Below are 20,799 nucleotides of genomic sequence, written 5' to 3' on the forward strand. Positions count from 1 at the left end.
CTGCTATTTTTTTTTTTTTTTTTTTTTAATATATAGTTGATTAAGTTAAGAATTTATTCTGTTGACCAAATTGCTTCTTGCTTATCATAGATAATGATGATATCCCAACTGTGGTGTGTGCAATGTGTTTGAATGCCACTGTGGAACCCCCTACTCCTTTTTGTCCCTCATGTATTGAGAGGGCCTTGCATTTTAGAGATAAGATTATTTTTGACAAACCTTTGACTAAGATGAATGCTTCTCAGGAGTCTGCAGATGAGATGCAGAGCATGCCGCAGCTTTCTCCCCAAGCGTCACAGCCCTTAACACCCGCTCAAGCGGGACCTTGTATTTCACCAGTCACTGCAGCTTTTACATTAAAAGACGTAGCTGCAGTGATGTCCTCTACGCTGTCTGATGCGTTAGCTAATTTGCCCATATCGCACGGCAAGTGTTCAAGACAGGACAACTATGTAGTCAATTCTGCCTCTGATTCTATGATGGTTACAGACGTACCCTCACAGGGTTCTGAGTTGGAGAGTACTGCGGTACTCTCAGAAGGTGAACTGTCTGAGTGTTTTACCTCTGACTGACTCTGACGTAGTTTCTTTCAGATTTAAGCTTGAACACCTCCGTTTATTACTGAGGGAGGTGTTGGTTACTGTGGATGATTGTGACTCAATAGTGTTCCCTACAGAAAAATTGAGTAAGTTGGACAGATATTTGGAAGTCCCTTCTTATTCGGATGTCTTTCCAGTCCCAAAAAGGACTTCAGAGATTATTACAAACGAATGGGAGAGACCAGGTTTTACCTTCTCTCCTTCTCCAGTTTTTATAAAGATGTATCCTATAGCTGATGCTGTTAGAGATTCTTGGCAGACGGTCCCTAAGGTTGAGGGTGCTGTTTCTACCATGGCCAAGCGTACTACTATTCCTATTGAGGACAGTTGTGCGTTTAAGGACCCTATGGATAAGAAATTGGAGGGTCTCCTTATGAAAATTTATGTTCATCATTGATTCCTGTTACAGCCTGCGGCTTGCATTGTCACAGTCACCACTGCCGCCGCTTATTGGTTTAAAGGGACAGTCTAGGCCAAAATAAACTTTGATTCAGATAGAGCATGTAATTTTAAACAATTTTCCAATTTACTTTTATCACCAATTTTGCTTTGTTCTCTTGGTATTCTTAGTTGAAAGCTTAACCTAGGAGGTTCATATGCTAATTTCTTAGACCTTGAAGCCCACCTCTTTCAGATTGCATTTTAACAGTTTTTCACCACTAGAGGGTGTTAGTTCACATATTTCATATAGATAACACTGTGCTCATGCACGTGAAGTAATCTGGGAGCAGGCACTGATTGGCTAGACTGCAAGTCTCTCAAAAGAATTGAAAAAAGGGGCAGTTTGCAGAGGCTTAGATACAAGATAATCACAGAGGTTAAAAGTATATTATTATAACTGTGTTGGCTATGCAAAACTGGGAAATGGGTAATAAAGGGATTATCTATCTTTTAAGACAATAAAAATTCTGGTGTAGACTGTCCCTTTAAGAATGAGACTCCCTTGGAAGAGATACAGGATCGGATTAAAGCTCTCAAGTTAGCTAATTTGTTTTTTACTGATGCGTCCCTGCAGATTACTAAATTGGCGGCTAAGAGTTCAGGCTTTGCCATCTTAGCACGCAGAACTTTATGGCTAAATTCTTGGTCTACGGATGTGTCATCCAAATCTAAGCTTTTGACTATTCCTTACAAGGGGAAGACCCTGTTCGGGCCTGACTTGAAGGAGATAATTTCTGACATAACGGGAAATTTGAAATTTCAATTTCCGCCAAACAGGAAGGGAATTATTCACAAACAAAGGCCACTTGGAGGCTGAATCAGTCCTGGAACAAGGGCAAACAATCCAATAAACCTGCTGCTGCTACAAAGTCAGCATGAAGGGTCAGCCCCCGATCCGGGACCGGATCTGGTGGGGGGCAGACTCTCTCTCTTCGTCCAGGCCTGGATAAGAGATGTTCAGGATCCTTGGACACTGGAAATTGTGTCTCAGGGATATCAGTTGGAATTCAGAAACTCTTCCCCAGAGGAAGGTTTCTTCTTTCAAGATTATCTGCAAACCAGATAAAAATAGAGGCGTTCTTACGTTGTGTAAGAGACCTCGTTTCCATGGGAGTAATATGTCCCGTTCCAATACAGGAACAGGGTCAGGGGTTTTACTTAAATCTCTTTGTAGTTCCCAAAAAAGAGGGAACATTCCGACCTATTTTAGACCTCAAAAGTCTAAACAAGTTTCTCAGAGTTCCATCCTTCAAGATGGAAACTATTTGTACCATTCTTCCATTGATCCAGGAGGGTCAATTTATGATTACCGTGGATCTAAAGGATGCATATCTACATGTTCTTATCCACAAAGATCATCATAAGTTCCTCCGATTTGCCTTTCTGGACAAACATTTTCAGTTCATTGCTCTTCCTTTCGGGCTGGCCACGGCACCCAGAATTTTCACGAAGGTTCTGGGGTCTCTGCTGGCGGTTCTCAGGTTGCGGGGCATTGCAGTGGCGCCTTATCTGGAAGCTATTCTGATTCAGGCATCATCTTATCAGCTAACGAAGTCTCATACCGACATTGTTCTGTCCTTTCTAAGGACTCACGGGTGGAAAGTGAATCTAGAGAAGAGTTTGCTAGTTCCGCAGACAAGGGTTCCTTTCTTGGGAACTCTAATCAACTCTATCCATGAAGATCTTTTTGACAGAAGTCAGAAAGTTAAAGATTCTGAATACATGCTGAGCCCTTCAGTCCACTCCTCGGCCGTCAGTGGCTCAGTGCATGGAGGCAATTGGATTGATGGTAGCGGCAATGGACATCATTCCGTTTGCTCGTTTTCATCTCAGACAGTGGAATGGAGATTATGCAAATTTGTCTCCTCAAATAGATCTAGATCAGGAGACCAGGGACTTTCTTCTATGGTGGTTGTCGCTGGATCATCTGTCCCAGGGGACATGATTCCGCAGACCCTCATGGGTGATAGTGACGGATGCTAGTCTGATAGGATGGGGGGCAGTCTGGAACTCCCTGAGGGCTCAAAGTGTATGGACTCGATCGGAGTCTCTACTTCCCATCAATATGCTAGAGTTGAGAGCAATATTCAATGCGCTTCAGGCTTGGCCTCAGTTGGCTTTCGGCCAAATTCATCAGATTCCATTCGGACAACATTAAGACTGTAGCTTACATCAATCATCAGAGAAGAACAAGGAGTTCCTTAGCGATGACAGAAGTAGCCAAGATAATTCAGTTGGTGGAGGCTCACTCTTGTTATCTGTCGGCTATCCACATCCCAGGAGTGGAAAACTGGGAAGCGGATTTTCTGAGCAGACAGACTTTTCATCCGGGGGAATGGGAACTCCATCCGGAGGTATTTACCAACCTGATTCTCAGATGGGGCAGGCCGGAGTTGGATCTTATGGCATCTCGTCAGAATGCCAAGCTTCCGAGATACGGGCACAGGTCCAGGGATCCTCAGGGCGAACTGATAGATGCCTTGGCAGTGCCTTGGTCGTTCAGCCTAGCTTATGTGTTCCCTCCATTTGCTCTTCTTCCCCGGGTGATTGCTCAAGCCAAACACGAGAGGGCCTCGGTGATCCTCATAGCTCCTGCGTGGCCTCGCAGGACTTGGTATGCCGATCTGGTGGACATGTCATCTCAGCCACCGTGGAAGCTTCCATTGAGGAAAGACCTTCTCATTCAGGGACCCTTCCATCATCCGAATCTAGTTACTCTGCAGCTAACTGCTTGGAGATTGAGCGCTTGATTTTATCTAAGCGAGGGTTCTCTGATTCGGTCATTGATACCTTGATTCAGGCACGTAAGCCTGTTACTAGAAAGATTTACTATAAGATATGGCATAAATATTTTTATTGGTGCGAATCCAAGGGCTACTCATGGAGTAGGGTTAGGATTCCCAGGATTTTGTCTTTTTCTCCAAGAAGGATTGGAGAAAGGGTTGTCAGCAAGTTCCTTAAAGGGACAGATTTCTGCTTTTGTCTATTTTGCTACACAAGCGTCTGGCAGATGTTCCAGATGTTCAGTCTTTTTGTCAGGCTCTGACTAGAATCAGGCCTGTGTTTAGACCAATTGCTCCTCCTTGGAGTTTGAATTTAGTTCTTAGTGTTCTTCAATGGGTTCCGTTTGAACCTATGCATTCCATAGATATTAAGTTGTTATCTTGGAAAGTTTTATTTTTGGTTGCTATTTCTTCTGCTCGCAGAGTTTCTGAGCTTTCGGCATTACAATGTGATTCTCCTTATCTTGTTTTCCATTCTGATAAGGTGGTGTTTCGTACCAAACCTGGTTTTCTTCCTAAGGTCGTTTCTACTAAAAATATTAATCAGGAAATTGTTGTTCCTTCCTTGTGTCCTAACCCTTCTTCTAAGAAGTAGCGACTGTTTCATAATTTGGATGTGGTCCGTGCTTTAAGGTTTTACTTGCAGGCCACTAAGGATTTTCGTCAATCTTCTTCCCTGTTTATTGTTTTTTCTGGGAAGTGTATGGGTCAGAAATCTACGGCTACCTCTCTTTCATTTTGGCTGAAGAGTATCATCCGGTTTGCATATGAGACTGCTGGACAGCAGCCTCCTGCACGTATTACGGCTCATTCCACTAGAACTATGGCTTCTTCATGGGCATTCAAAAATGATGCTTCGGTTGAACAGATTTGCAAAGCTGCAACTTGGTCGTCTCTTCACACTTTTTCCAAATTTTACAAATTTGATACTTTTGCCTCGTCTGAGGCTGTTTTTGGATATTTTCTGAATTAAATATCAGTTGTCTGTTTATTGGTGAATAAAGATGGACCAAGAAACCCTGCAAGATGTTACATGTTTATGTTTTGATGCTAATGTAGAACCACCAATCCCTTTCTATTCCTCATGTATTGACGGAACTTTACATTACAGGGATAGACTTTTTCCTGAGCCAACATTGTCTAAGGCGGATACTGTTCTGGAGTCTTCTGACAATGTTCTAGATATGCCGAAGCTTTCTCCTCAAGCGTCAAAAAATGTAGCGTCCATACAGCCAGTGCCCTGCGCTCGCTCTATTACTCCACCTGGAGTTAGCTTGCAAGACATCGCTTTCCTAATGTCATCAGCGGTATCTGATGCGTTGTCATGCTTTTCCCATACTACCGTCGTAGTCACTCCTAAGAAGTCTAGCAAGCTAAGTATTTTGATGTGCCCTCCATGGTGGAGGTATTTTCTGTACCAGATAGGGCTACAGAGATTATTGCTAAGGAATGGGAGAGACCGGGTATCCCTTTTTCTCCATCCCCTATATTTAAAAAGATGTTTCCTATCGCAGACTCTATCAAGGAGTCTTGGCAGACGGTGTCCAAAATGGAAGGGGCAATTTCTACGCTAGCCAAGAGAACGACTATTCCCATAAAGGATAGTTGTTCCTTTAAGGAGCCTATGGATAAGAAGTTAGAGGGGTTGCTCAAGTAAATGTATGTACACCATGGTTTACAATGGCAACCTGCGGTTTGTATCGCTACTGTCACTAGTGCGGCAGCATACTGGTTTGATGCGTTGTCTGATTCTATTCAGACAGATACTCCCCTCTAAGAAATCCAGGATAGGATAAAGGCCCTTAAGTTGGCCAACTCCTTTATCACGGATGCTTCCCTTCAGGTTATTTAGCTGGGAGGTAAGATTTCTGATTTTGCTGTACTGGCCCGCAGAGCTTTATGGTTAAAATCTTGGTCTGCGGATGTGTCATCTAAGTCTAAACTTTTGGCGATTCCTTACAAGGGAAAGACCTTGTTTGGGCCGAGCTTGACAGAAATAATTTCTGACATTACAGGAGGAAAGGGCCATTACCTCCCGCAGGATAAGAGAAATAAACAAAAGGGACGTCAGAGTAATTTTCGTTCCTTTTGAAATTTCAAGGGAAAGCCTTCCTCTCCCTCTTCCAAGCAGGAGCAGTCCAAGCCTTCCTGGAGGTCCAAAGGAAAACAGTCCAAAAAGCCTGCTATTGAATCAAAAGCAGCATGAAGGGCCTGCCCCCGATCCGGGACCGGATCTTGTGGGAGGCAGACTTTCCTTCTTCACTCAGGTATGGGTTTGAGATGTTCAGGATCCCTGGGCGGTGGACATCCTGTCCCAGGGATACAAACTAGAGTTCAAGACCTTTCCTCCCAGGGGCAGGTTTCTGCTTTCAAGATTATCTGTAGGCCAGACAAAAAGAGAGGCACTCTTGCACTGTGTTCAGGACCTCTCCGACCTGGGAGTGATAGTTCCTTTTCCGATGCAGGAACGGGGTCTGGGGTTCTACTAAAATCTGTTTGTGGTTCCCAAAAAGGAGGGAACCTTCAGACCAATTTTAGATCTCAAGAGTCTGAACAAATTCCTCAGAGTGCCGTCCTTCAAGATGGAAACTATTGGTTCCATTCTTCCTTTGGTCCAAGAGGGTCAATTTATAACAACGGTAGATTTAAAGGAAGCGTACCTGCATGTTCTCATCCACAGGGACCATTACAAGTTTCTAAAGTTTGCATTTCTAGACAAACACTTCCAGTTTGTGCATCTTCCATTCGGCCTTGCCACAGTTTCCAGAATTTTCTCAAAGGTTCTGGGATCCCTGTTGGCGGTGCTCCGATTGCGGGGCATTGCAGTTGTGCCTTATCTGGACGACATTCTGGTTCAGGCGCCATCCTTTCAACAAACAAAATCCCACATTGAAATGTTATCTTTCCTGCGATCTCACGTTGGAAGGTAAATTTGGAAAAAAATGCCTTAGTTCCAAATACAAGGGTAATTTTCTTGGGAACCATAAGAGATTCCTTATCAATGAAAATTTTTCTGACAGAAGTCAGGAAATCAAAGATTTTCGATTCTTGCCTAGCGCTTCTGTCCTCTCCTCAGCCTTCAGTGGCTCAGTGCATGGAGGTAATCGGGCTGATGGTAGCGGCAATGGATATCATCTTGTTCGCCCGTTTCTACCTCAGACCTCTGGAATTAAGCATGCTCAGTCAGTGAAACGGAGATTATGCGGATCTGTCTCCGCGATTAAAGCTGGAGCAGGAGACAAGGGATTCTCTTCTTTGGTGCTTGTCTCAGAATCATCTCTTCCAAGGAACCTGCTTTCGCAGACCCTCTTGGGTGATTGTGACAACAGAAGCCAGCCTTTTAGGATGGGGAGCAGTCTGGGGCTCTCTAAAGCCTCAGGGAACATGGACTCGGTTGGAGTCTGTTCTACCCATAAACATTCTGGAGCTGAGAGCAATCTTCAATGCTCTTCTGACCTGGCCTCAGTTAGCTTCAGCCTGGTTCCTCAGGTGGCTTACATCAACCATCAGGGAGGAACTCGGAGTTCCTTGGCCATGACAGAGGTAACCAAGATCATTCAGTGAGCGGAGACCCACAATTGCTGTCTGTCGGCAATCCACATCCCAGGAGTGGACAACTGGGAGGCAGACTTCCTGAGCAGGCAGACCTTTCACCTATCTATATTGGTGTGAATCCAAGGGCTATTCTTGGAGTAGAGTTAGGATTTCTAGAATTCTGTCCTTTCTCAAAGAAGGTTTGGAGAAGGGGTTATCAGCAAGTTCCCTAAAGGGTCAAATATCTGCCTTGTCTATTTTGTTACATAACGGTCTGGTGGATGTCCCAGACGTGCAATCGTTTTGTCAGGCCTTGGTCAGGATCAGGCCTGTGTTCAAGCCAGTTACTCCTCCCTGGAGTCTTAATTTAGTTCTTAAGGTTCTTCAAGGGGCTCTGTTTGAGCCTATGCATTCCTTAGATATTAAGTTGTTATCTTGGAAAGCTTTGTTTCTTGTTGCTATTTCATCTTCTCGTAGAGTGTCAGAGCTCTCGGCATTACAGTATGAGTCTCCTTAACTTTTTTTTCATTCGCATAAGGTGGTTTTGCGTACTAAGTTAGGGTTTCTCCCTAAAGTAGTTTCAGACCAGAACATTAATCAGGCGATTGTTGTTCCTTCCTTGTGTCCTAATCCTTCTTCTCAAAAGGAACAGCTTTTGCACAATCTGGACGTGGTGTGTGCATTAAAATTCTATTTACAGGCGACTAAAGATTTTCGTCAGTCTTCTGCTCTGTTTGTGGTATTCTCTGGGAAACGTAAGAGGCAGAAAGCTACGGCTACTTCTCTTTCTTTGTGGCTGAAGAGTTTCATTCGCTTTGCCTATGAAACTGCTGGACAGCAGCCTCCTGAGAGAGTTACTGCTCATTCTACGAGGGCTGTTTCCTCTTCCTGGGCATTCAAAAATGAAGTTTCTGTGGAACAGATTTGCAAGGCTGCAACTTGGTCCTCTCTTCACAATTTTTCAAAATTCTATAAATTTGACACTTTTTGCTCAGCTGAGGCCGCTTTTGGGAGAAAGGTTCTTCAAGCAGTGGTGCCTTCTGTTTAGGTTCCCTGTCTTGTCCCTCCCTTATCATCTGTGTACTCTAGCTTGGGTATTGATTCCCAATAGTAATTAGATGATCCGTGGACTCATCGTGTCATTATAGAAAGAAAACAAAATTTATGCTTACCTGATAATTTTTTTTTTCTTTCTTGACACGATGAGTCCACGGCCCCCTCTGTTTTTTTAGACAGGTTGTTGGTATGTTATAAACTTCAGACACCTCTGCACCTTGTTGCTTCCTTTCTCTCCTTTGCTTCGGTCGAATGACTGGGGTTGGAGGGAAGGGAGGGGATATTTAACAGCTTTGCTGTGGTGCTCTTTGCTGCCTCCTGCTGGGCAGGAGTGATATTCCCAATAGTAATTAGATGATCCGTGGACTCATCGTGTCAATAAATAAATTTATCAGGTAAGCATAAATTTTGTTTTTATTTAGAAAGAGCTAACACGTTATGTGCATAGGTTACCTGACAAGATCTGCTGAGGTTACAGATATTATACGTGTCCTACTCTAGAAACCTCACAGCTTATTGTGCCACCATAAACTATGAAATACTAATCGGCCATTGCATTCATTTATTTCCTTTGCTGCATCTAAAGGAAAACAGTTAAAAACTTCCTAGTGCTTGTGTTGTGTGCGTCACTGGGAGGTATCAGTATTAACCAGTGCACATTACATATGATGACTGCAGTTTAATATTTACAAACATGAGTTTATTACTCTTAACAATCTAGAAATGTACCCACTTGTCTCTAATTCTGTGTGACACCCAAGGTCTTGACTCACTTTTTGAGAGCCTAAAAGTTGGAAGGAAACATAAATATGTTACTCACCTGCGGTTTTATGGCTGTTCCGAGGATGATACAATATATTTAGTATTTGCCATCTTCTGTGTTAGATATATCTGGGCCAGTGTCTGCATCAGGGGGCTAGAGTAGTGAGATTAGTAAGTCACGGCACACCTTAAAGGAACATAATACTCATATTCTGAATTACTTGAAACTGATGCAGTATAACTGTAAAAAGCTGACAGGAAAATATGACCTAAGCATCTCTATGTAAAAAAGGAAGATATTTTACCTCACAATCTCCTCAGCTGAGCAGAGTAAATTCTGTATAAAAAGTTATAATTCAGCTGCTGCCCAGCTGCAGGTAAAAAAATAATAATGAAGAAATGAACAGCAGCCAATCGGCATCAACAGTGCTGAGGTCATGAACTCTTTTACTGTGATCTCATGAGATTTGACTTAACTCTCATGAGATTTCATATTAAACTTCCTTAAACTGAATAGGGAAATAATATGTGTGCACGAATGCTCGCTGCTTTTTGCTGTCCCGGGACAGACCTACTGATTTGCTGCTTAGTAGTCCTTTACAATGGGATATGGCTACTGAGGAACTTTTGAGGTAAAATATCTTTCTTTTTTACATAGAGATGTTCAGGTGATATTTTCGAGTCAGCTTTTTACAGCTATTTGGGTATCATGGCCCTTTAATTTTATTGCACGGCCAAGCGTTGGGGATTAGTGGTGACTTCCTTCTGATAGCAATAGCTCATCATCCTCACAAAACACAGCCTGCTGTAATGGGTTGCTACTATATATGTAATTTTATCATTATTTCTCATCTGAGCATGATTATTATTTTTTTTCCCCACCATTAAACGCACCGAGCGCTCGGCGTTCCTCCCCTCTACTCATCTACCCTATACTGTGATTGGCTCAGCCACCAAGAACATAGTTTCCCATCAGTTTTGTGCATGCAGGTTCTTTCTTGCTACATCAGTCGGTGGTGCACTGCTGTTGGGTTCCCCCAGAGCATTATCTTGAGGGGAAACATGCAGCAGTGCACAGCAGCTGGCTGTGTTGCCCATTTATTGCATAACATGCCACTAATTCCGCCTGTTTTGATTTTGCGCTTGGCACATACTTATCTTACTAACTCATTGCTTGGTGTGTGCGTGTCGCAGAGATGGCTCTTGGCATTACTGGGACTGGTGTAACTGTAAACACTGCATGGCTGGAGATTCCCCGGGGCTTCATTTGTTAATCCAAAAGCAATCATGCAAATTGAATATACACTGCTAATGTTAAAGCAAAAGTGACACTTGGAAAGCAGGTTCATTTGATCTTTTTGAACGTTCAAAATCTAAAATAATAATGAAAAACAATAAATGTAAAATATAGCACCATTCACTATAAAACAATGTGATATAAATAAGGATATAGTCCTTGGTTGTTCACAAATCTCCAGTTCTTCTTGTTTCCAATTTCAGTTGACCTCAAAAGAAAGGTAAGTATAATAAGTGAAGTTCTGTGATAAGTGTATATAACAAATCTCAGGACCGTACTCACACACTAGAGATCTCTCAGTAACATGGGCATGTATATATACCTGGCAAGGCAACAGTAGGCCACAGGATCCGAGAAATTTTACATTTATTAAAAAATATATACCATAAAATTGGAGATCACCAGTCACACAAGCAACAATCTAGGACCAGTAACCGTACAGATTATATCTACGGCTGAAAAACGCTATGTTACATTCCGCGTTCCTGTGGTCTCCTGCAGCCTTGCCAGTGGTGGAGTAGGATTCATATATGCGCATGTTATTAGCTCTCTATTGTGTAAGATTTGTGTACAACCAAGGGCTATATCCTTATCTATATAGTGCACTGTGCTATATTTCACATTTGTTGTTTTCAGTATATTTTACTTGCATTTGTAGCTACACACTGTTTTATAGTGATAATTATTGTTTGGTTACATACTAAAATAAGTCACGTAAACCACAGTTCTTTATACCCCAGGCTGTGTTGCCTATTAAACAAATTCAGCAACTGAACTTCAGATGAACAAGTTTCCCTTCTGCTTCATCCACAGCCGTTATGTGCTGTGCTCACTGGGTCACAAGATTTTGTCAGATCACAAAACGGATGGGAATATGTTGGCTGCAACTGAATTATTAGCTATAGAAAATGATCCAAAGTTTGTATAAATATATTGCAGAATATTCTCATCACAAAGGAATAAAATGATTTATATCTTGATGCCAGTTTGCTCTGTATTTCATTTTTGTGTCAACCATTGCAATCTGCACTAAAATGAGACATCCCAAAATGACGTAATCTACGTACCAATATAAGTAACTGTCAGATGCAACACTATAGCTCTTTTTTCTGTGTTTGTTCTACATATTGGCTGTACCCTCTAACTTTGCACGCTGATTTGTTCCTCTAGTTGGTAATTTGTGTTTGCTTATTCACAAATTTTGAAGTGTTGTGAGAATGGGGTGGGTTAGGGAAATGCACAGTGAGTGTAATGGTTTTGAGTGTGAGCCTGTGGGTTAGTCTGGTGTTATGATTTGCTTTCCTGTGGCACAAAACTGATTGAGGATGACTGGTTCTTTCCTGGCTGCTCCGATCCAGCCATGGACTCAGGGCAGCAGGAGTTGGAGGAGGAGCTGAGTGGCGCTCGAGGAGTGGGCAGACTGCGTCAGCCAAGACGGAAAGGAAGCAAGGGAGCTGCAAAGCTGCAGGTGAGTGTCACTATTGTCTATTCACACATGTACTGTAATCCTTATACTAACCTGCACTATTAGCTTGGGATCACATAATCTGCAGAGGTGGCTGAGTCCATCCCTTAAGGTACACAAACAGGCTGTTTTTCTATGCTCTTATCCCTTAAGAAAAGTTTACTTAAAGTGAATGTAAATTTTGATGAACCAGTGCCCGGTTTTTAATAATCCTATTAAAAACAGTGGCACTTTTATTCATCAAACTTTACATTTCACTGGTTTTGTTAAAATACTTACCTTTTCTTCGTGAAAGCCGCTCCAGCGCTTTACCCGCCCGTCGCAAGCCTCTTCCTACGTCAGAAATGGCAATCCCGGCCTTCCTCCTATTACGGCGTTGCTTTAGGAAATGATTCCCGGGGGGGGGGGGGAGCCGTGATTGGAGGATGCCGGAATTGTCATTGCTGACGTATAAAGAGGCTTGCGACGGGCTGGAGAAGCGCTGGAGCGGCTTTCAAGAAGAAAGGGTAAGTATTTTAACAAAACCATTGCAATGTAAAGTTTGATTAATGAAAATGCCCCTGTTTTTAATAGGATTTTTAAAAACTGGGCACTCATTCCGCAAACGTTACATTCACTTTAATCAGTTTAATAACAAAGTTATGTTAAATAGTTGAGCCATATAACATTTAACTTATGTGTATTGTTCATTGTTTGATATAATATCTGCTGATTAAGGTGGAGTTTATGGAGACTGGTCTCATATCCTTGCAAAAGAAAATCTTGCTTATCTTGGCTCACCCTAGTGGCACTCACCAGTGCAGAGAGTCCCCTTTTGAGATGCAACAACAAAATCCGAAGATTCACACTCAGACCCACACTCCTGTGCCCTTTCCTTCTATGTGAAGGCTGTGTAGGATCTTTACTGCGTTCATTACTTGTGAGGCTTTCAGTGAGTGTCTGTGACTGATACTGCATTAGATCAGATTATTCATTGAACACCCCATATGTCTACTGCTGATTGGCCCATCAATCCTTATCTGGGGTGTCACAGAAAAGTGTATTTTCTGTCCTAAGATATGGTGAGTCCACGGCTTCATCAATTACTGTTGGGAATATCACTCCTGGCCAGCAGGAGGAGGTAAAGAGCACCACAGTTAAACTGTTAAGTATCACTCCCTTCCCACAAACCCCAGTCCTTCTCTTTGCCTTCGGTGCAAGGAGGAGGTGAAGTTTTGGTGTCTGCAAAAGATTGGATTTATTTCACTTCAATCAAGATTTTATTATTTTGAAAGCCAGAGTAGGTTTGCTCTGATCTTTCCTCTCAAGATTGGGGCTAGCCGTACTCCACGTTAATCTCTCCAGTAGGACAGTGGTGGCTTTAAAGCAGTTAGGAACTTGTAAGGTGGGCCTTGCTGTGTTTTCCTAATATTGTGCTGCCCTAGTATAGAAAGCCAGAGAAGGTTTACTCTGTTCTTTCTTTTTTCTACAGATCTCTGTGAGGAGCGTCTTCCTCCCACGCCGTGTAAGCTGTCTTCCTGCCGGACAGCTTAAAGTGCAGGTAAGTGCCTTTTTGTCTTCTGGGGCTAGGAGGCTGGCACTGAAGGGGGTTAAGTACCCTCTGTACTCAAGCTGGGGCACTAAGTCCTTAGGTAAGGATGTTTTTATGGCAGTGGGCAGGCACTAATAGTATGTGACATGGAGACTTTAGGTTTAACTTCCTTCATGGCAAAAGGAGGGGGTTAACCTTTTATGGGGACTTGGTATAGAGAAGGGTTAGTCTTCCCTTACTACTTTTATTGCCTTGTCTTTCTGTAGGCAGCCACTCTCAGTTCTAATCGGTCTATTAGGAGGTGCGCTCTTTCTTTAGAGGCGCCATTCACATGGGACTGTTTAATTTCTTCCGCTTTTTAGCAGAGACAAGCGATCTTTAGCTCTGCAGGGATTATAGGGAGGCGGATGTGACAGTAGAAACGTGTATAAGGCAGGATAATTCCCTCATTTGTAGCCGATATTGGCGGAATCCAGCTTGATGCAGTATACGCGCTTCATTTCCTTGCTGCATTTATGTTCCCGCCTCTTTTTCGTCCCCACAGCGGAGCGGCACCATTTTTGGGTGTTCCTTAACCTAGAATGTAGTCCCGCTTCGTTCTCTGGCATGAGAACGGATCGGCGTTCTAGTTCTGTGATATTTGAAATTTTGAACGTAGTTAAATTTTTACGAAGCAGCTTTGTTCTCTCTTCGTTAGGAGACCATTGCTTGAGTGTATTACAATTCTGTGGGCTGTTCGAGAGTATGTATTTAATGTTTTCTCATTAATGTCATTATATATAACTTTAGTTTAGTGGTTGTCATTTAGTTGGTCTTGGGACAGGGATGATTTATGGCTCTGGAGGAGAAATTGTTGTAGTAGACATTTATGTCCCTTATATTAATATAATTACTTCTAAATTAAGTTATATTTTTCTTTGAGCCTCTTGTTCCTCAGGACAAATTTCTAGACACTTTAATTTGTCCAATTCGATACTGCATATATTATAGAAATATATGCTATGTACACCCAGTTTGTTGCACTCTGAGTCTCATGTCTCCCAGGATGATGCTGTTTAGGCAGTGTGCCTCTATGGTTCCTCTCAATTTTCGGTCCTGGTACCTTCTGCGGTATCTGTGGCATTATCTGCTTTTTTTATACTAAAGGGAAATCGCAAGAGGAATATTAGAGATTCAGATAGTAAGGTTTCTGTACCACCTGCTGCTACTTTGGTTGCCTTCCTCATATGTCTGATGAGGAGAATATGGCAGTAGCCTCTGAGGATGAAATCTCAGATTTGGACAGTATAATTCCTTCATCTGATGCTGAAGTAGTATCTTTCAGATTTTAGCTTGGACACCTTTGTGTATGGTTAAAGGAGGTTTCTCCAACATAGGTGTGTCCGGTCCACGGCGTCATCCTTACTTGTGGGATATTCTCTTCCCCAACAGGAAATGGCAAAGAGCCCAGCAAAGCTGGTCACATGATCCCTCCTAGGCTCCGCCTACCCCAGTCATTCTCTTTGCCGTTGTACAGGCAACATCTCCACGGAGATGGCTTAGAGTTTTTTAGTGTTTAACTGTAGTTTTTATTATTCAATCAAGAGTTTGTTATTTTAAAATAGTGCTGGTATGTACTATTTACTCTGAAACAGAAAAGAGATGAAGATTTCTGTTTGTATGAGGAAAATGATTTTAGCAACCGTTACTAAAATCCATGGCTGTTCCACACAGGACTGTTGAGAGGAATTAACTTCAGTTGGGGGAACAGTGAGCAGTCTTTTGCTGCTTGAGGTATGACACATTCTAACAAGACGATGTAATGCTGGAAGCTGTCATTTTCCCTATGGGATCCGGTAAGCCATTTTTATTCAGACAGTAAATAAGGGCTTCACAAGGGCTTATTAAGACTGTAGACATTTTCTGGGCTAAATCGATCATATTTACACATATTTAGCCTTGAGGAATCATTTAATCTGGGTATTTTTTGTAAAATAATATCGGCAGGCACTGTTTTAGACACCTTATTCTATAGGGGCTTTCCCTAATCATAGTCAGAGCCTCATTTTCGCGCCGGTATGGCGCACTTGTTTTTGAGAACAGCATGACATGCAGCTGCATGTGTGTGGAGCTCTGATACATAGAAAAGTCTTTCTGAAGGCATCATTTGGTATCGTATTCCCCTTTGGGCTTGGTTGGGTCTCAGCAAAGCAGATTCCAGGGACTGTAAAGGGGTTAAATATAAAAACGGCTCCGGTTCCGTTATTTTAAGGGTTAAAGCTTCCAAATTTGGCGTGCAATACTTTTAAGGCTTTAAGACACTGTGGTGAAATTTTGGTGAATTTTGAACAATTCCTTCATACTTTTTCGCAATTGCAGTAATAAAGTGTGTTCAGTTTAAAATTTAAAGTGACAGTAACGGTTTTATTTTAAAACGTTTTTTGTGCTTTGTTATCAAGTTTATGCCTGTTTAACACGTCTGAACTACCAGATAGATTGTGTTCTGACTGTGGGGAAGCCAAGGTTCCTTCTCATAAATAGATGTGATTTATGTCATAAAAAATTTAGTAAAAATGATGCCCAAGATGATTCCTCAAGTGAGGGGAGTAAGCATGGTACTGCATCATCCCCTCCTTCGTCTACACCAGTCTTGCCCATACAGGAGGCCCCTAGTACATCTAGCGCGCCAATACTCCTTACTATGCAACAATTAACGGCTGTAATGGATAATTCTATCAAAAACATTTTAGCCAATATGCCCACTTATCAGCGAAAGCGCGACTGCTCTGTTTTAGAAAATACTGAAGAGCATGAGGACGCTGATGATATTGTTTCTGAAGGGCCCCTACACCAGTCTGAGGGGGCCAGGGAGGTTTTGTCTGAGGGAGAAATTTCAGATTCAGGAAAAATTTCTCAACAAGCTGAACCTGATGTGATTACTTTTAAATTTAAGTTGGAACATCTCCGCGCTCTGCTTAAGGAGGTGTTATCCAATTTGGATGATTGTGATTATCTGGTCATTCCAGAAACACTATGTAAAATGGACAAGTTCCTAGAGGCCCCGAAAGAATGGGACAGGCCCGGTATACCTTTCGTACCTCCCCCCATATTTAAAAAATTGTTTCCTATAGTCGACCCTAGAAAGGACTTATGGCAGACAGTCCCCAAGGTCGAGGGGGCGGTTTCTACTCTAAACAAGCGCACCACTATACCCATAGAAGATAGTTGTGCTTTCCAAGATCCTATGGATAAAAAATTAGAAGGTTTGCTAAAAAAGATGTTTGTTCAGCAAGGTTACCTTCTACAACCAATTGCATGCATTGTCCCTGTCACTACAGCCGCGTGTTTCTGGTTCGATGAGCTAGAAAAGGCGATTATTAGTAATTCTTCTTCTTATGAGGAGATTATGGACAGAATTCGTGCTCTTAAATTGGCTAATTCTTTCACCCTAGACGCCACCTTGCAATTGGCTAGGTTAGCGGCGAAAAATTCTGGGTTTGCTATTGTGGCGCGCAGAGCGCTTTGGTTAAAATCTTGGTCAGCGGATGCGTCTTCCAAGAACAAATTGTTTGACATTCCTTTCAAGGGGAAAACACTGTTTGGCCCTGACTTGAAAGAGATTATCTCTGATATCACTGGGGGCAAGGGCCACGCCCTTCCTCAGAATAGGTCTTTCAAGGCCAAAAATAAACCTAATTTTCGTCCCTTTCGCAGAAACGGACCAGCCCCAAGTGCTACGTCCTCTAAGCAGGAGGGTAATACTTCTCAAGCCAATCCAGCCTGGAGACCAATGCAAGGCTGGAACAAAGGAAAGCAGGCCAAGAAACCTGCCACTGCTCCCAAGACAGCATGAGATGCGGGCCCCCGATCCGGGACCGGATTTGGTGGGGGGCAGACTCTCTCTCTTCACTCAGGCTTGGGCAAGAGATGTTCTGGATCCTTGGGCGCTAGAAATAGTCTCCCAAGGTTATCTTCTGGAAGTGATTCATCCTGTTCCATTAAAAGAACGAGGGATGGGGTTCTACTCCAATCTGTTCGTAGTTCCCAAAAAAGAGGGAACGTTCAGACCAATCTTAGATCTCAAGATCCTAAACAAGTTTCTCAAGGTTCCATCGTCCAAAATGGAAACCATTCGAACTATCCTTCCTTCCAGGAAGGTCAATTCTTGACCACGGTGGATTTAAAGGATGCGTATCTACATATTCCTGTCCACAAGGAACATCATCGGTTCCTAAGGTTCGCATTCCTGGACAAGCATTACCAGTTCGTGGCGCTTCCTTTCGGATTAGCCACTGCTCCAAGGATTTTCACAAAGGTACTAGGGTCCCTTCTGGCGGTGCTAAGACCAAGGGGCATTGCTGTAGTACCTTACTTGGACGACATTCTGATTCAAGCGTCGTCCCTTCCTCAAGCAAAGGCTCACACGGACATAGTCCTGGCCTTTCTCAGATCTCACGGATGGAAAGTGAACGTGGAAAAGAGTTCTCTATCTCCGTCGACAAGAGTTCCCTTCTTGGGAACAATAATAGACTCCTTAGAAATGAGGATTTTTCTGACAGAGACCAGAAAAACAAAACTTCTAAACTCTTGTCGGATACTTCATTCCGTTCCTCTTCCTTCCATAGCGCAGTGCATGGAAGTGATAGGTTTGATGGTAGCGGCAATGGACATAGTTCCTTTTGCGCGCATTCATCTAAGACCATTACAACTGTGTATGCTCAGTCAGTGGAATGGGGACTATACAGACTTGTCTCCGAAGATACAAGTAAATCAGAGGACCAGAGACTCACTCCGTTGGTGGCTGTCCCTGGACAACCTGTCACAAGGGGTGACCTCCCGCAGACCAGAAGTGGGTCATTGTCACGACCGACGCCAGTCTGATGGGCTGGGGCGCGGTCTGGGGATCCCTGAAAGCTCAGGGTCTTTGGTCTCGGGAAGAATCTCTTCTACCGATAAATATTCTGGAACTGAGAGCGATATTCAATGCTCTCAAGGCTTGACCTCAGCTAGCGAGGGCCAAGTTCATACGTTTTCAATCAGACAACATGACGACTGTTGCGTACATCAACCATCAGGGGGGAACAAGGAGTTCCCTGGCGATGGAAGAAGTGACCAAAATCATTCAATGGGCGGAGACTCGCTCCTGCCACCTGTCTGCAATCCACATCCCAGGAGTGGAAAATTGGGAAGCGGATTTTCTGAGTCGTCAGACATTGCATCCGGGGGAGTGGGAACTCCATCCGGAAATCTTTGCCCAAATCACTCAACTGTGGGGCATTCCAGACATGGATCTGATGGCCTCTCGTCAGAACTTCAAGGTTCCTTGCTACGGGTCCAGATCCAGGGATCCCAAGGCGACTCTAGTAGATGCACTAGTAGCACCTTGGACCTTCAAACTAGCTTATGTATTCCCGCCGTTTCCTCTCATCCCCAGGCTGGTAGCCAGGATCAATCAGGAGAGGGCGTCGGTGATCTTGATAGCTCCTGCGTGGCCACGCAGGACTTGGTATGCAGATCTGGTGAATATGTCATCGGCTCCACCATGGAAGCTACCTTTGAGACGAGACCTTCTTGTTCAAGGTCCGTTCGAACATCCGAATCTGGTCCCACTCCAGCTGACTGCTTGGAGATTGAACGCTTGATCTTATCAAAGCGAGGGTTCTCAGATTCTGTTATTGATACTCTTGTTCAGGCCAGAAAGCCTGTAACTAGAAAAATTTACCACAAAATATGGAAAAAATATATCTGTTGGTGTGAATCTAAAGGATTCCCTTGGGACAAGGTAAAGATTCCTAGGATTCTATCCTTTCTTCAAGAAGGATTGGAGAAAGGATTATCTGCAAGTTCCTTGAAGGGACAGATTTCTGCCTTGTCTGTGTTACTTCACAAAAAGCTGGCAGCTGTGCCAGATGTTCAAGCCTTTGTTCAGGCTCTGGTTAGAATCAAGCCTGTTTACAAACCTTTGACTCCTCCTTGGAGTCTCAACTTAGTTCTTTCAGTTCTTCAGGGGGTTCCGTTTGAACCCTTACATTCCGTTGATATTAAGTTATTATCTTGGAAAGTTTTGTTTTTGGTTGCAATTTCTTCTGCTAGAAGAGTTTCAGAATTATCTGCTCTGCAGTGTTCTCCTCCTTATCTGGTGTTCCATGCAGATAAGGTGGTTTTACGTACTAAACCTGGTTTTCTTCCAAAAGTTGTTTCTAACAAAAACATTAACCAGGAGATAGTCGTGCCTTCTTTGTGTCCGAAACCAGTTTCGAAGAAGGAACGTTTGTTGCACAATTTGGATGTTCGCGCTCTAAAATTCTATTTAGATGCTACAAAGGATTTTAGACAAACATCTTCCTTGTTTGTTGTTTATTCTGGTAAAAGGAGAGGTCAAAAAGCAACTTCTACCTCTCTCTCTTTTTGGATTAAAAGCATCATCAGATTGGCTTACGAGACTGCCGGACGGCAGCCTCCTGAAAGAATCACAGCTCATTCCACTAGGGCTGTGGCTTCCACATGGGCCTTCAAGAACGAGGCTTCTGTTGATCAGATATGTAGGGCAGCGACTTGGTCTTCACTGCACACTTTTACCAAATTTTACAAGTTTGATACTTTTGCTTCTTCTGAGGCTATTTTTTGGGAGAAAGGTTTTGCAAGCCGTGGTGCCTTCCATTTAGGTGACCTGATTTGCTCCCTCCCTTCATCCGTGTCCTAAAGCTTTGGTATTGGTTCCCACAAGTAAGGATGACGCCGTGGACCGGACACACCTATGTTGGAGAAAACAGAATTTATGTTTACCTGATAAATTACTTTCTCCAACGGTGTGTCCGGTCCACGGCCCGCCCTGGTTTTTTAATCAGGTCTGATAATTTATTTTCTTTAACTACAGTCACCACGGTATCATATGGTTTCTCCTATGCAAATATTCCTCCTTAACGTCGGTCGAATGACTGGGGTAGGCGGAGCCTAGGAGGGATCATGTGACCAGCTTTGCTGGGCTCTTTGCCATTTCCTGTTGGGGAAGAGAATATCCCACAAGTAAGGATGACGCCGTGGACCGGACACACCGTTGGAGAAAGTAATTTATCAGGTAAACATAAATTCTGTTTTTGGCTATTTTGGAGCGACTCCGATAAGTCTGTCGTTGTAAACCCTAAGGAATCTAGTAAACTTTATAAATACTAGGATTCCTCTGTGGAAGTTTTTACTGTTTCAGACTGTGCTAGAAGATTTTTCAAAGGAATGGGAGAAGTCAGAGATTCCTTTTTCCCAGTCTCCTGTCTTTAAAAGGATGTTTCCTGTCGCTGTCTCCTTTTAAATATCATGACGCACGGTGCCTAAAGTAGTACGGCATTTCTACTCTG

At 43.1% G+C, this 20,799-nt stretch overlaps 1 protein-coding gene across 9 annotated transcripts in view; it reads left to right on the plus strand.

Moving 5' to 3' along the window:
- LOC128666129 (golgin subfamily B member 1) overlaps window positions 1-20,799 on the plus strand; it is a 438,305-nt gene that overhangs the window by 148,663 nt on the left and 268,843 nt on the right. For 8 of the 9 annotated variants that reach the window (XM_053720543.1, XM_053720552.1, XM_053720548.1 and 5 more), the window contains exon 15: window positions 11,831-11,940. The exons of the other annotated variant lie outside the window; for it this stretch is intronic. In XM_053720543.1, coding sequence (XP_053576518.1) covers window positions 11,831-11,940 — 110 coding nt within the window. The remainder of the gene's footprint in view (window positions 1-11,830; window positions 11,941-20,799) is intronic. 9 annotated transcript variants of the gene reach the window in all.

The sequence above is a fragment of the Bombina bombina genome, chromosome 7 (genome assembly GCF_027579735.1).
Source record: "Bombina bombina isolate aBomBom1 chromosome 7, aBomBom1.pri, whole genome shotgun sequence".
NCBI lineage: Eukaryota > Metazoa > Chordata > Amphibia > Anura > Bombinatoridae > Bombina > Bombina bombina.